Here is a 16,999-nt window from a genome sequence, read left to right on the forward strand (position 1 = left end):
CAACAAAAATAACAAGCAAAGTAACGATTTTTATAATCTTTTATTCATGACAGAACGAAAAATCTACTTATACCGTTTAAAATCCGATAACGATACATGATAATGGTTACGTAATATAGTTAGACATTACCGGTAGCTGAAATTCCGACACATGTATACATAAACAAAGCCGAGAAAGGCTTAATTTTCTGCGGTTTTTAAATCTGCGGTGTCGTGACACGACACCAACCGCAGAAATAAAGTTCCCGCAGAAAAAAAGTACTTATACGGTAGTAATATGAAATCTTTAAAAGCATTGTTGATGTCAATATATATTCCAAATAGTTTTATCAGAATAACAATCAAATAATTATGAAAATCAATAAAGCTGAGAGTGTCAAACAAATAACACTAAACATAGTGGCTGGTGTATTGTTTTCAGGTGTAGTCACTTTTACAGGTGGTTTACTAGGCACAGAAGAGATTGATTTCAGTTTTTTGACTGTCAACCGATTTTACGGTACTCGTTTTCGTCATTTGGATTACGGGCGAACTTTTTGCTGTAGTCTCACTTGCTTTTGTTGTACCAATAGTATTTGCTGTATTTTTCTCTGTGATAACAGTAGAATTTACTGAAGTTGTGCCAATTTTGGTATTTGCTTTGCCTGTTGACTGTTGCATGGTTCTAGGCAAGTTTGTTGTGGATGTAATACTATGAGGAGTAGTTTGTGTATGGCAAGTGATATTGTAATTATTTCTATGGCTAGAAGATTCTCCGTTCTTCAGAAATCCATTATCTTCAATGATAGACCTGTAATATGCAGCAGATAATTTCGGTGTTCTTGGTCTCTCCGGATCACTGAAATTAACATAGTGTAATCCAAAACGTTCCGAATATCCCTTCATCCACTCGAAGTTATCCAGGAAAGACCATGCTGTATAACCTCGGACATCGCATCCATCTATTATTATAGCTTGAAATAAATAAGGGAAGAAATGACACTTTATGTCACCACAGAAGCTAAACATGTATTCTACAAACTGGCAGCTTTATATTTGAAATTTATATAATTATGAAATTTAAATGACTGTAAGTATATCTGGAAAAAAATATAAAGAAAGACATATCTTTTGGTGGTTTCAGAAAACTTAACATCACTGAACCTAAATGCATATTCTACAGGCTTGCAGGGTTAAAAAGCCCATACGTTTGGCTGTTCAGTATTTATATAACACAATGGATGACTATTTAATAAAATATAATTATACTGATAACTCATTGAAGGTTCTTTTACAGACTGGCCCTTCATTTCATTCAATCTATATAGATTATATACATACAAACTATATCATAGTACATAATATTGTCATTTTGATAACAAGTAATTATATGAAATATAAAATTAACAACCTTTAAGCACTTCATTTATATATGCTTTATAAAAGGCCACTCGACGGTGATCAGAAGTTGTCCCTGTGTTGTCTGAGACGCCATTTTCTGTGATGTATACTGGGAAGTTGTTGTAGTGGTATTTTAACCAATTTAAACCTCTCCGTAATGCCCAAGGGGTCACTCGTAACCATTCCGACCCAGATCTTCATTAAAGTTAACAAAGGTTTAGTTTAAACATAGTTATTTAGCTCAATGATGGGAGAAATGAGGAAGCATGCAATGCCGTGCTTTTCAGAAGGGATCTTACAAACGTTTCCTCCGTTATGAGATAAAAGAACAATCAAAGAAAAACTTACATAAATGGAATTGTGTTTTATAAAAATGGAACAATGTTCAAATTTCAATCTACTCAAGATAAAATTTCCATACTCAATTACTCTTTTCTATCATATTTTGCACTAAATTGTAACAATGATAAAATGGTTTGAACATCATTTTTACACTGTTTTCTGCATTTATACGACTATTACTTTTATTCATGTAATCTACGTCGGTTAGATATAAATGTAGAATGTTCGGATCAAAATATTTTGTTTGCTATACATGTAGCATTTAAACCAAACGTAATTTATTAAATTCCTTTCATTATTATTAAGTACGTACTTTTCCCAGCAAGGTTCTTTAATCTGATTAACGTCTAAATCCGTTTCATATCCAACAGGTAGTAGTGGACTTTTACTAGCTTGAATTAAATTCTCCGTGTAGAAATTATAACCGATGAAATCTGCACTCCCTGCAAATATTAAGAACAAGTTTTCTAGCTGGAAACGTAACAAAGAAGTTTTAACTTATCGTTGATTTACCTCTTGGTTTACATACATTGTTTATCTAGATGAATGAACTGAGTTCAGCTAAAAAAATAACTATTTTTCATTCAAAATTTAGGTTCAATGTTTAATAATGCCTCGAGATAAAATGTGATGACAAATTAAAGCACTCGTAAAATGCAATATGCAAAATGTCAAGACGAATTATGTTATATGTAAACCAACCTTTCAATGACTTCTTTTCTTCAGTAGTAAAAGTTGGCAACCTGGACAACTTGTAGCCTTGTGAAATACTCTTGTTGCCAACTTGCCACTTCATGATGTCTGGATAATCCCCATTTCCAAACACGGGATTAGCAAACCAGCCAAGATAGAACTGGTTAAATCTTTCAGCAGCGTCAACATCAGCTTGTAATGACTTATCATATGGTTCTCCTAATCTATGGCTGTATGTTATACCAAGCATACCTGTAAAATACATAGTTCTTCATTGTTTTGTTGAAATAAATTATCTTAAATGTATGTTTTATTAGTCATACATGTAAAATTCAAGTTGCTTATTGTTTTCTAAAAATGTTGAACATCTTTAACATTTAAATTTGTTTCTTTGTTTGTTTTGATTGGGCTTTACGTCACATCGACAGTGTTTAGATCATATCGCGACGTTCCAACTTTATTGGTGGAGGAAGACCTCAGATGCCCTTCAGTGCTAATATCAGGCACGAACGAGCACCTGAGTAGAACCACCGATGTTCCGTAAGCTAGCTGGATAGTTTAAAATTGTTACCGATATCTAATGAAATAGTTTTCAAATAGTAGTAAGTTAAGATAATGTTCTTATAATCATTTACCCATTTTAATATTTTATTTGTCAAGACAAAAAAGTTTCAAGATAAAAAAAAACAAATTTGAAATGCATAAATGACTGATGTATTCGTCAATTAATCACTATTATACGCCATTCATGTTGGAATGAAAACAATGCTACCTTTTTGTTCTCCTTTGTAATCATTATTGTAAAGATTGTAAACACTGCCATGTGATAAAAGAATGTTATGTCCTGCTATGTAACCTTGACCTTTTCGGCCCGGAGCAAGACTACCTGTCTCATAACCGTGGTGAGCAATAACAAATGGCTCATTAAAGGTTATCCAAAACTTGACCTGCAATATAAATAAGATATAAGTCACAAATATATCTATTACTGCCTCGCTTTCTTGATTAGTGTATGATTATACATTTGCATATCTGATTCTATATCTAGATTTATGTGCAGAGAAATGTTTTGTAAAATCGTTATTACCCTGTCCCCAAAATTGTCAAACACAACTGTTGCATAATCTTTAAACGTTTCGACAATACTACGGTTTGTCCAGCCTCCTACGTCTTCTAGAGCTTGTGGCAGATCCCAGTGATATAATGACACCATTGGAGTTATACCAGCATCCAGCAAAGCATCTATTAGATTGTTGTAGTAGGCAATACCTGAAATTGAAAAAGATATTAGAACTACTACATGATAACCTTCTCTTCTCAGAATAAACGTAATTATGGTTAAGTTTAATCATATCTATTTAAGATCCTCTACAACTTAAATAAATCATTATTAGTCTGTCTGTTCTGCAACAAAACAGGGACTTGCCATAAATATCTTGGTATTATTAAAGTACGTAGTTTTATTTAGCAATACGATACGCATATATATACCTGCAGGATTTATGAATTTATTTGTACCATCCGGAAGAATCCTTGACCAAGATATTGAAAATCGGTAGTGGTTGACCTAGGAGGATAAAATACTAGTACTTGTTATGAGAATTATAAAATGTACTATTCATCTATATCACACAAGAATACTTCAGTAAAAAAAATAATAATTCATGTTTATTTTAAGTTTTATAGTATTCCTGATATTTTATAGAGTAAACTATAAACTTTTCCCTACCTATCCCCTTAACGTTTTATCCTATTTATTCTTTTTTGTACAAAACGAAATTTCATGCCTTAACAATCACATGAATACATCAGACAAATCTTAGCGGTTGTTAAAACATCGTCTCTCTACATCGTAAAAACACATCATTACTTTTAACAATGAGAAAAATACACATACTGTTCTTGGTGTTTAAGATCTTTGTTTTTATATTCAAAATGCTTTATAATTTACCTTAAGGTTTTTAAGTAGGGCAATGTCATCCTGGTATTTGTGGTAGGTGTCACATGCTATATCCCCTGTATCTTTGTTATCAATCTTTCCTTGTCGTGAAAAAGTATCCCATATACTAAGTCCCTTTCCTTTATGAAATTAGAGAAAAAAGATATTCTTATCACTGTGCACGAAAGTTTGAACAAGGTTATCAAAACAATAGAAAGCTTATAAACAATATGAATTACAAAACAATTTTTTTGTTATCGCTTTTATTTTCAATATATGCGTCATCTTACATTAAGTTTAAGCTGAGAGACAATGAGTACGACAAGCCGATTAAAACAACCATCAAAACATGAGGAGTGCTGTTTGATAATGACTACAATATGATGTAAAATATGCAATTTAATGTAACAATAATAATAAACTAAGTAACAAAACCCTATTATGGTTGCCTGATAGATGTTCTTATGTTGTAATCTCTTTGACTTACAATACATAGACAGTACAAGGGCATCTCACAAGTCAATTGTGGAAGGGGTAACATGAGCAACAGCAAAAGTCGGTTGTTGTTTTTTTTAAAACATTTTTCTTTACCACTCTCTTACTTCAAAATAATGTATTTACCATCAATTGATACATGCAGGATATTATATAAAGTTCATAACCCATAGTGTTTAAATTGTCATATAGTAAAATATAAAATACCGTCTTCATTCCATGCACCCTCCACTTGATAAGCTGCCGTGGCAACACTCCAAGCAAAATTGTCCGGGAAGACTCCATACAGAAACTCATCTTCATACAGCCACTCGGTATCAGTCTACATAAAATGATGTATGTTTTTTGTAAAAGTACGTTATGTAAGAATTAACTTTGTGAGGAGCAAACTGTTTGATAAAAACCATTTTTGCTTATGGTAAGTAGACAATATAGAAAATATAATTAATTTATTGCATATTATTTGTAAATATTGATGAAAGCCAAACTAAGAGTCAAAAACAATCATGCAAGACTAAGGATAACATTACCAGTATTTTAGTTATTTTCACAAGTGTAAGTGAGTGAAACAAAAAGGGTATGGATACATAGATCTAATATGACCGCTGAATTATCTAACATCTATTAATTACATTCGTTCTCGTTGGGTACTGGTACACCTGTGGCTGTGTAGAAATAGAAGGCTGGGTTGTTGGTTCTTTTATCTCATTTCCCCCCAGGTAAAATCCATTGTTTTCTATAATGCTTGTGAAATAGGCAGCTGATAATTTCGGTGTCCTCGGTCTATTTGGGTCCGAGAAATTTACAGAATGGAGACCAAAGTGTTCCGAGTAGCCTTCCATCCATTCAAAATTATCCAAGAATGACCATGCTGTATAACCTCTGACATCACATCCGTCAAGTCGTATAGCTGGAAAGTTCCGAATTGCGTTGCATGAATTTGATCATTTTAATAAGAATAATAGTGAATTAAACAAATTGGCTTTTGATTTCCGAAAACGTACATTTTGCGTATTCTTGAAAAATATATACATTATAACTATGGAAATTTAAAAGTAAAAGTAAAAGATATATATTGTATAAAAATGTATATTACACAAAAACAACTATAAAGTTTAACCTTTAAGAACTTCGTTGATATATTGTCTATAATAATCGATCCTGTGCTGGTCGGAAGTTGTACCAGTGTTGTCAGACACACCGTTTTCAGTAATGTAGACAGGGAAATTATTATAATGTGACTTGATCCATTTCAAACCTCGACGTAATCCCCAAGGTGTCACGCGAAGCCACTCTGAACCTGACCTTAAAAACAATTCAAGCTTAAAATCATGTTGAATTACTTAAGAAGTTCATGAAATACAAAAATTGTAAAATATAGATTTTTCAGACGTTACAGTCAGCATCAAGCGACCAAATGCAGTCTAAGTACAGTACGCACCGAAGCAATTTGATAATGAAAAAAACTAATTTAGAACATACATGGCAGCCATATTGTCTAGATCTGATGTGCTCGTAATAATTTGATGACTATTAAAACGAGTTATCTTATTTTTATTTAATAATATTAGAAATAAAAACAAAAAATTATGCATACTTTAGCCATGATGGGTCTTTGCTTTCTATAAGGTCAAGATCGCCTTCATAGCTTGGTGGATGCAAAGGTTTTACACTTGCCTTTATCAAGGCAGAAGTATACAGGTTATATCCTAGAAAATCGGCACTTCCTGGAAAGTACATAAATATCAATTAATGACGGTACATTCGAAGCAAACGATGATGAAAAGTTGTATAAATCTAGAACAAAGTTAATAGTAATATGTCTTGTGAGGGCACAAACCACCTTAACAATGCTCATTCATTGCAAAAAAGACATATTTAGAATGGACGGGTTGCACTTTTTTATTCAATTACTTTGTAAGATTTAAAATAGTGCTCGACTTTCAATGTCAAATTTATAGTTATAAATTCGAGAACAGTATATGTATATCACTCGTGTTGAGTATATTTTCAAGACCATCAAACAAATCAATATAGGATAAAGTAACTGCTTTTCTATTACCTTTTATCATTTGTTTTTCCTTATCAGTAAATTCGGGTAATCTAGAATGCTTCAATCCTTGTTCTAAACTCTTGTTACCAATTTGCCATTTCATAACACCCGGGTAATCACCATTACCATATATGGGATTAGCAAACCAGCCGAGGCCAAACTGGTTAAACCTCTCAGCGGCTTCGATGTCAGCTAGACTCTGGTTGTCACGTGGTTCTCCCCACATGTGACTTAATGTGATTCCAACCTGGCCTGAAACAAAACTTAGAATTACTTTTTCATTTTCATCTCAAATAACATTTGTCATATGCCCAAATAAACAAATCGTTTACGACTGAGTTTTCACGCATCTTTATACTTCTATATCTGAGCTTGCTGGTGAAAAGAAGGATTTGTTCAATATTTGTCAGTCATATACAACGAAAATTTTTAAGATGAGAGAAAAATATAAAGACCAAATTTTTCAGACTTGACGATATTGATCATGATCATAATGAAGCATGTTAATACTTACATAATGTCATTTCAGCATACAATTAACATAATATTCATTTTAAAAGAAGTTTTAAGCTCCTGTATGTTGTAATTAATGTTGTAACCACACTTAAGTGCAATTTTATATATGTATATAATTATGCTTCTAAATCAATTTTCAAACATCAAAGAATATACATGTAAAATATGAACTGCAAAAATGTGTCCACATTCTATGTTATCATAAAAATATATGCATTGATTTCTTATTGAAAAATTTGACTTACACTTTAAGGAAAACAAGTTTCTTATTATCTACCTTTATTAACATGAAAATGTTAATTTGGTAATATTTTTACAAATAATGCTTTTTGGAACATACAATATTGATAAATTTTCATTTGAACATTATATGGATATAAAACCATAAAAAAATGTGTGATAGGAACTTTAATGTTTAATAATACGATATAAATGACTCATGGAAATGAATAAATTGTTTATAATTTTTAAAAAGTACATTGCGACTTTGACGGCCCTCACACGAAATTTCCATATTCATGTTTCAAGATTGATCATTTACCTTGCTGTGATGGTTTATATTCTTTTTCATACAGCCTGTATACTTTAGCGTGTGACCTCAACAAGTTATGACCTGCTGCATAGCCTAAACCTTCCCGACCGGGCGCGTGATCCGCGCTCTCGTACCCGTGGTGAGCAGCTACCCATGGTTCATTATGTGTAATCCAGAACTTAACCTAGAATACAGAGCATTTTAATGTACATGCTGTTATTAAAATGACCACCGTTATAAAAATATTTATAGTGTTATATGTTTAGTGCGAAGAATGTTTTAAAACTAATACATGTACTTCATAAGCAACAAAATTAAACTTCATTTCGTGTAATCTTTAATTATCCTGAACCATTGACTCAGATTTTTTCATATTACATAAATTGCAATTTTCTGATGTTTATTAATACATTTCTAAATATTCTATTTAATATTTAGGTATTTACCCTATCTCCAAAGTTATCAAACAGCACTTTAGCATAGTCAACGAATATGTCAACAATACTGTCGTTCGTCCAACCACCAACATCTTCTAGAACTTGAGGCAAGTCCCAATGATATATGGTTACCATGGGAACAATACCAGCGTCAAGAAGAGCATCAATTAAATCATTGTAATATGCAATACCTGAAATAAGGGATATTGTGTTGTTATATTTTACGGTCCTTCATGACCGTTGATTCAAGTACATTTTGAGAATACTGAAAAGGCCAAAGTGGCAAGTACGTGAGAGATGTTGCACTTTGACATTATATCTCATGAACAGACTCTTTCTTTTATTTTTATGTAATATTTTTGTTACATTTATTCCAATAATTCTGAAGGACCTCCTTTTTCCAGCTTTATGTAGAAATACGATATAATGTAAATGGCCAAAGATATAAATTCCTCCAGTAGCAAAAGACGTAAAAACAATTTAAGATGATAATGAAATAAATTTGCAGATCAAGAGGCCAAAATGAAAAGTAAATTTCACTCAAATGATAGTAAAGTGAGAAAAAATGTTGGGTTAAAAGCGTCACTGTTAGGTTGTTAAAACACATGCACCATGAAAAGATCCAAACTCCTTACAGTGATTACCTCCCTAAGCAGAATTGTACTCACTGCCTTCATAGACGTCACATTATGATGACGTTACGTCGAAATTCAAATGTAAAATCGACCGTTACATGGAAAATCTAACGTCATTTTTCTCCTTCTGTTTATTTTTGACTTTTCTTTCCTACGTTCGTTAAAGTTTATGAAAAAATTATTAAAAGTACTCGTATATAAAATAATGAAAAATAAATTCAAAAGCAAAAAATATAAAATATCAAAATATTGATAAAAGAATGTTTAATATGGCAGAGATCTCTGTACTGATCAGGGGATATCACTGCGTAGGAGATTGGAAAAGATCATTCAGAGAATAATACTACAAAGGAAACAAAAGAATATTTAGTGAATGAGAATACATATTCTGTTATATTAAAGTAATTATAAAACTGGCGATCTTTTGCTATTTAATTGATTTATTCTTTTTTGAGCAAAGTTCAGTTATTCAATGTTTGTCAACATACCAGCTGGGTTTATGTGTTTAATGGTACCAAAAGGTAGCACTCTTGTCCACGATATTGAAAATCGGTAATGCGAAATCTGTTTGAATAAATAAAACAAATTAAAAAAAACAACTAAATTTGAAGAAAACATATCAGTCGATTTACCAGAAATTTAGCAGCTCTTGCTCAAATCACATATTAATAAATAACTTTAAATAGCATAGGCATACTTTGTCATGGAACGTTTTGATATGTGTTACTTATGATATTTATACAACAACAATAATAATAAATAATTACAGGAACCTTTCATTAGAAATGTTCGTCAAGAAAAGTTTACAAATGATATGTTAATATTGTTACTGTAAAATTACTGAAACTTATTGGGCATGTTTTTCACATTTTTTTTCACTTATAGTAAACTCTTTGAAAAAATAAGACTATAAAGAGAATACATACATAAATAAATGAAACTTTACCTTTAGATTCTTCAGCAATGTTATATCTGACATATATTTGTGGTATGTGTCACAAGCAACATCACCAGTGTCGCCATTTTTAATCCGGTTGGTGTGTGAAAATGTATCCCAAATGCTTTTCCCCTTTCCTTTTAAAACAGATCAGAAGTAAAAAAATACAATAGAAGCGATATCATGTGTAGAGAATTTGCTGGCAACGATGCAGATCAAAAGAAATATAATATCTATTAATTTTCGAAGGTAAATGTTACGTCCTTTTTGTTTGGCAATGAAGAGATTCCTTAACAGCTTTGAAAAGTCTCAACCTTATCAAACGCGACATCCCAGCTAAACAAAGCAACAAAAAATTCATTGTCTACAAAACTCTTCTCGTACCATAACTTTGGTACTGCAGCTCAATGTGTAATCAAATATCGAGTTGCTCGACTGGTTACCACAGACTACTCTTTCCACAGCAGTGTCATCACAAACATGTTAAGTGAGTTACAGTGACGCTCCTGTAGAAACAAATGATGCCAGCCTGCTACTGATGTTTTGTATTTTACAAAATAATATAGGGCAGTTTAGTTATGCAGTAAAGATTTATAGATAGATACATAGATATATAGTATAACCTAGACTCTCACCATCTTCATTCCATCCACCTTCAACTTGATATGACGCTGTTGCAACGCTCCATGCAAAATCCTCTGGAAATAATCCATAGAGGAAATCGTCTTGATAACGCCAATTTGTCTGGGTCACAGGATGCTCCGGAAAACCCTTTCTCATGACAGTTTCGCGATACCAGTCTGCGGATAGTTTCGGAATTCTTGGCCGTTCAGGGTCCGAGAAGTTCACGTAATGTAATCCAAAACGTTCGATAAAACCATGCGACCACTCAAAATTGTCAATTAGAGACCAGGCAGTGTAACCCTTGACATTCACATTGTCAAGTCGCAAAGCTGCAAAAGATAGAATTATTAATATATTTCGTTTTCATAACGAAGGATTATATTCAAAAGATGCACATGGTTATATTTAATGTTTTTCAAAGGATTTGTAAATCTCCTCAGATAACAAATATAATATCATACTTTTCAAAATAAGAATATAGATTTAACAAAAATAAGACGTCGTTATACTTAAGTTGTGTGATACGTAAATTCATTAATTGCTTATGTGCTAAAAAGATAGATAAAGAAGTCTAAAACCTTATTCCAATAGTTATAAAAATGTATTTTTGTATTACATAACATCTAGTTTTATTGACAAAAAAATAAAATAAAAGATGCCTTTTTATAAAGTGACATTGTGTTTTTGAAATATAATAAATGTATCATAACATTGTATTTAAAAATATGGTGACGATGGAATACCATCCCCGTGAACACAATGAATTAAAGATATACTATTCTAATACTTATATTAACAAAGAGATTGGCAGCAATTATCAATATTTTCTAATATCAAATTTGAACAAAGTACCGGCATATCTTCAAACAGAGCCAACAACATTCTCAAATTATCCGTAATGATCCAAATTTGGAGACTTTATTTTGTTTTATCGAGAAAAAAACATGAAAGTAATGTATGGAGCAATACCTTTTAGTACTTCATTAATGTATCCTTTATAATAGAATATTCTATGATGGTCCTGTAATGAAGCATTCCTATCTGTTATACCATTCTCTGTGATGTATACTGGAATATTGTTGTAGCGTTTCTTGATCCAGTTCAGGATACCTCGCATTCCAAACGGTGTTACCTTCAACCAGTCAGAGCCAGATCTGCAACCAGTTTATCAAAGAATAAAAAAAAGTCAAACTGTTGTTAAGGTACAGTAATACCTCCCGCCAAAAAAAAATCTAACGTCGGCCAATATCAAAATCTTGGGCATGGAATTAATTACAATCACTTATCGCTATGTATTAAATTACGGTTACAACGGTTATAAATTATTGAATACCGATGATCTTCAAAAAAAAAAAAAAACATTCCGGAAATAACTGATTGATTACGATATTTGGCCGATGTTAGAAGTTTTTGGCGGGAAAGCTTTAGTGAAAATCACTGACTCACACGTTATAAATCACAATCGAGTATAATATTTATCATGTAGTAAAATGATTCATTTTAACAAAACCTATTAGATAATTAGATTAATTATGAAGATGTATATTTGCATGCTACTGATACAAATGCTAGTTTTCTTTCGACGCAAATAAACTGAGTAAAGGTAAGATAAACAATTACGAATGATGCATATTTTACCCAAGCCAATTTGGATCTCTACTTTCTTTAAGATCCATGTCATTATAATAAGTGTGATCCACGGTTGGAAATTCATAATCTTCCGCTAGGAGTGTTGTATACTGGTTCAGTCCCAGAAAATCAGCTGATCCTTCAATAAAGAAATGGTTTAAACTATTTATCCAAGTTATCACAGCATTAAATAATGGAACAACTGACACATTAATAATTAAGAGTTTATTGGACACGTTTTTTTGACAGTACACAGGACTGAGAAATTATTCCAAGATTTATGTACCATTTAAGCCGCGTCACGACAAAACCAACGTATTGCGTTTGCGACCAGCATAGATCCAGACCAGTCTGATCAGGATCCATGCTGTTCCTATCAGTTTCTCTACTTGTAATAGGGTTTGTAAGCGAACACCATGGATCCCGATCAGACTGTGCGGATGCGCAGGCTGGTCTGGATCCATGCTGGTCGCAAACCCGTTATGTTGGTTTTGTCGTGACACGGCTCATTTTATGTATTTGCAAATTTTTAGATCTTTCTTTGACTCGAGCTCTTTTTAATTTGTTTTTCAGAATAATCATTTTTATTGTCCAAACTGACCCAAACGATGTTGCGACGACGCTTTCCACTCATATCTGGCTAAAACCGCACAACTATGATATTTTATTTAATTGTGTGTATATTGTTTTATAATCCTTGCAGGTTTTTTCTTTCGTTTTAAGTATTTCAGTTGATCTATGTAAGAATCCTAAGACAAGACTAGATTAAATCCTGTTAACAAACGTTTGATTGTATAATATGTTTAAGATTTTTTGTTTGTCATCGTTACACGAATCAAAATGATTTTGAGCGTTCATATAATATGTAACGATTTGATTATCTAGTTTTTGTTGACGGTTTTTTTCTTTGTCGGTAGCTTTTAAACGTTTGATAATTCGAAGAATGTTTGAATAATTCTTTAAATTTATTTTTATAATCATGATTTGATTGATATAATATTCGTAGATAAGTTTTGAGATACCGTGAAACTAACAAGTGTTTTATATACCTTTGATAAGATTTTTCTCTTCATCTGTAAAATGTGGTAACCTTGATTCGTTTAAATCTTTGCTTTTCTTGTCAACCTGATGTCTCATAACGCTTGGGTAATCACCGTCAATGAATATTGGATGAGCGAACCAGCCCAGCTGGAACTCTATATGTCTGTCGGCTGCTGTGTAATCCGCGGGAATTTTCTTGTTCTTTGGTATAGCGTAATCACAATTCATGGTGATGCCAACTTTACCTGAATCATGACAAAAGAGATGTAAAAATGATATACGAATCGACTTCTACAAAATGAAACATGAAGCATGACTGTAATGAAATTTATGAGAAACACAATGCAATAGATATGTATGTAGGAACATATAAGGTACATATTGATATATGTATACAATGTTTAATGGTTACAAGATTTACATTAACAAAAATACATGTTATGTTTCAAAATGTATGTAATAATTTTGTAAAAATAACTTTACCTCCTTGATTAAATTTGTATTTCTTTTGATAAACATCGTAAGCCTTGGCATGGGCAAGAATAAGGGTGTGGCCAGCTTGGTAATCTGCTGTTCCTGTTTTATTCCATCCTATGATAAATAAATGTATGTGTTACATTAGCTAGATTATGTTTTTCACAATCTTTTAAACAATTTTGAATAATTTCGATTAAAAACCCCCTGTCATTCAGCGCAAAACTTAATACCAAATATGTTAAAGATATACTTTGCTCATCTTTGAGTTAAATAACTTTATTTCTGAACTTTTGAATAAACAAAATAAGCATTAAGAGCTGAATTCCCATTCAAATATCAAGTTAAAATTTTCCAAACTTCAAAAATGCATATTTTTATGCATTATGTATTCAAACTTTGTTAACATATAGTGTGGAGAATTTAATGTATATTATATACTATGTGTGTACTTAAAATGTTTATTTTTATAATTACATAGAGCCAATATCAATATTTTTGACAAACAAATTTGAACATATACATGTTTATAAATGTTTAAGATGAAACATATAGTATTATCAATTTGAATTATATTGTATTTGAGCCGCGTCAGGACAAAACCAACATAATGGGTTTGCGCAGGCTGGTCTAGATCCATGCTGGTCGCAAACGCATTATGTTGGTTTTGTCATGACGCGGCTAATTTGATAATCTATTCAAGTTTATACCTGGTGCATATTCCCCGGATCCATATCCCATGTAAGACACAACCCAAGGTTCGTTCAACGTTATCCACAGTTTTACCTGGTGAATTTGAAAAGAAATATAGAAATGTGAAAATGTATAACATGCTGTTAATGTAAAATATGTGCCCACTTTTAAAGGAATTGGTTGCAACTAGCTAGTTTACGAGTGTCTAAAAATTTGCTAAGGTTGCTGCTCATAGTTCTATTATTTTAATAATGATGTATCTTCTATGAGAAAAATTAAAAACAACCTGCTGTTCAGAAAGAAATTTTACGTCACTATTTTTATTTCATTTTTAACTAAGTTTTTATTGTTTATATTTATAAGGATCAAATATGATTAGTACATAGAAAGATTTATTACCCGATCACCAAAATGTTTAAAACAGACATCAACGTAATCTGCAAACAAATCAGCCGTTGTTCTATTAGTCCAACCACCATATTTCTGCAATTCCTGTGGAAGGTCCCAGTGATACAAAGTTACCATGGGAACGATATTTGCTGACAGCAACATGTCTATAACTTTGTTATAGTATTCTATTCCAGCTTTGTTTGGGACGGTACCTGATCCTAGAGGGAATATTCTTGGCCATGCTATAGAGAAACGATAATGTGACACCTGTAATGGAAGAAAAAATATTGACGATGTCAATTCATATCATATATGGTTTAAACATATTTATTTAAGCACGATTGCGAAACAAGTTCTTGCAACTTATATTAATCACCTTTGAGTCCACTTCCTGGAGCCAATCAGCACTGGTGTAATATGAAGAAACATGTCGTGACCCAATTAGGGCTAGAACCCATGATCACTGACTTGAGAGGCAGACATCTTAACCACTAAGCGCTCCCCTTTCATATCATATTTGTCAATATCAAACAGATCATTCTACAAAAAGATATTAACCAGTAGCTAAAACTAGTTAAAGAATATGTTTTTATGTTTGTTTTTTTATCTATAAAGATCTGGAGAAAGCATGATCTCTCGGAAGAATTAATTGCAACAACATTACATGAAAATTGCAGTCTCGGTTCGATTGAGCATGACAAGAGATAATGAAAAAGAGCATTATCCATCACGCACCCCTAGCAATGGATTAATCGGTATAGAATTTTCAACATTTCAGAGTGCTGCAATCAAGGACCAGATAAAAATATAACAACACTGAAGTGAAACACGGAAAACTTATAAAATCACTTTCTACTCACCTTCAAAGATCGGAGCAAGTTAACATCTTCCGGGTACTTATGATAACTGTCATCGGTTATATCTCCTGTGTGACCTTTAAGCACTTTCCCGGGAATTCTTGAAAAAACGTCCCATATACTGTCGCCTCTACCTGTAATATGGTAGAAAGAGAAAAATAATAATGTTTCAATTTTCACTTCAAACATATTTTATCCGCATATATTTAACGTTGTATTAATCAGTTTTCACAGAAAAGACGCTATCTTGTTAATGGATGTCTATCTCATAGAACATATACTTTTTAGTTCTCCACGCTTCTAGAAATATTAACAATAGAATTTGTAGCTTTTTCCTTTTCCCGACAAACGACATACTAGCAACATTCTAATTAATGATCTTTTTAATGTGTATATGTTTTCAATACATTTCACTGGTGCTTTGGTTTTCTAGAAAAAATATTTAGTATTGATTGACACATCTTATAAACATGTCACATATTTTAATAACATTAATAACATAAAATAAATTCACCTCCTTCATGAACTCCGCCCTCAATTTGATATGCCGCCGTTGCCACAGACCAGGCAAAATCTTCCGGAAATGTACCGTAGAACATTTCATTCTCATACGGTATTGCTGTCTCAACAAATCCATTTTGATTGATCAAATTCCTTGATTGTAAAAAGAAATGAGGTTATCTCAAAAATATTTATCAGTACATAATATGTTTTCTGTTTGTAAAGTAAACACAAAATTAAATCCGATATGACAATAGCGAAAAAAGAAATAATGAAGGATTTTTGTAATATGCAAAAGTAAAAAAAGAACAAAAAAACTTTCATTACAAGTATAAGAATATTTTCATTTTTTAGTTCTTATCTACAGCAGTTGTGAATTTATATCCAGTATGTTTCTTTGGTTGGGTTCAGGCCACAGGTGCCCCTCCATGCTTATATCCAGGTAGACTACATAAAATAACTTTTTATTTGACAAAAAGTACATTTATAACTTACTATCTAATACGAAAATGAAATTTCTATTATTTACCTATACCAAACTGCCGAGGCTTTTGGTGTTCTTGTCCGCTCCGGGTCTGTGAAGTCCACATAATGTAACCCAAACCTTTCTGTGTAACCACGTGCCCATTCAAAGTTGTCCATCAAAGACCAAGCTGTATACCCTTTTACATTGCACCCATCCAACTTAATAGCTGTAAAAATAGCATAAACTTATTATCTTTTGTAATTTCAAAGTAAATATAAATTAATCTACATCATCGTTATTTAATACATCTTTTCTGACAAATAAAATAAGTATATTTCATGGCTAACATCGAGGAAAACTTTATC

General features: G+C 32.1%; 1 protein-coding gene across 1 annotated transcript in view; it reads right to left on the bottom strand.

Moving 5' to 3' along the window:
- Positions 1-447: 447 nt before the first annotated feature.
- LOC132735276 (lactase/phlorizin hydrolase-like) overlaps positions 448-16,999 on the bottom strand; it is a 34,775-nt gene continuing 18,223 nt past the window's right edge. Inside the window, exons 28-54 of the mRNA XM_060722214.1 lie at positions 16,698-16,860; positions 16,182-16,321; positions 15,671-15,801; positions 14,820-15,077; positions 14,438-14,513; positions 13,737-13,844; positions 13,262-13,498; positions 12,222-12,351; positions 11,553-11,737; positions 10,595-10,912; positions 9,969-10,096; positions 9,511-9,586; positions 8,397-8,578; positions 7,960-8,134; positions 6,912-7,154; positions 6,447-6,576; positions 5,970-6,154; positions 5,482-5,759; positions 5,057-5,171; positions 4,367-4,494; positions 3,907-3,982; positions 3,503-3,684; positions 3,188-3,362; positions 2,425-2,667; positions 2,036-2,165; positions 1,391-1,575; positions 448-953 (exon numbers count right to left, since the gene is read on the bottom strand). Coding sequence (XP_060578197.1) covers positions 448-953; positions 1,391-1,575; positions 2,036-2,165; positions 2,425-2,667; positions 3,188-3,362; positions 3,503-3,684; positions 3,907-3,982; positions 4,367-4,494; positions 5,057-5,171; positions 5,482-5,759; positions 5,970-6,154; positions 6,447-6,576; positions 6,912-7,154; positions 7,960-8,134; positions 8,397-8,578; positions 9,511-9,586; positions 9,969-10,096; positions 10,595-10,912; positions 11,553-11,737; positions 12,222-12,351; positions 13,262-13,498; positions 13,737-13,844; positions 14,438-14,513; positions 14,820-15,077; positions 15,671-15,801; positions 16,182-16,321; positions 16,698-16,860 — 4,883 coding nt within the window. The remainder of the gene's footprint in view (positions 954-1,390; positions 1,576-2,035; positions 2,166-2,424; positions 2,668-3,187; positions 3,363-3,502; positions 3,685-3,906; positions 3,983-4,366; positions 4,495-5,056; positions 5,172-5,481; positions 5,760-5,969; positions 6,155-6,446; positions 6,577-6,911; positions 7,155-7,959; positions 8,135-8,396; positions 8,579-9,510; positions 9,587-9,968; positions 10,097-10,594; positions 10,913-11,552; positions 11,738-12,221; positions 12,352-13,261; positions 13,499-13,736; positions 13,845-14,437; positions 14,514-14,819; positions 15,078-15,670; positions 15,802-16,181; positions 16,322-16,697; positions 16,861-16,999) is intronic.

This window comes from Ruditapes philippinarum, unplaced genomic scaffold, assembly GCF_026571515.1.
Source record: "Ruditapes philippinarum isolate M1 unplaced genomic scaffold, ASM2657151v2 ctg2268_1_1_1_1, whole genome shotgun sequence".
Lineage (NCBI taxonomy): Eukaryota > Metazoa > Mollusca > Bivalvia > Venerida > Veneridae > Ruditapes > Ruditapes philippinarum.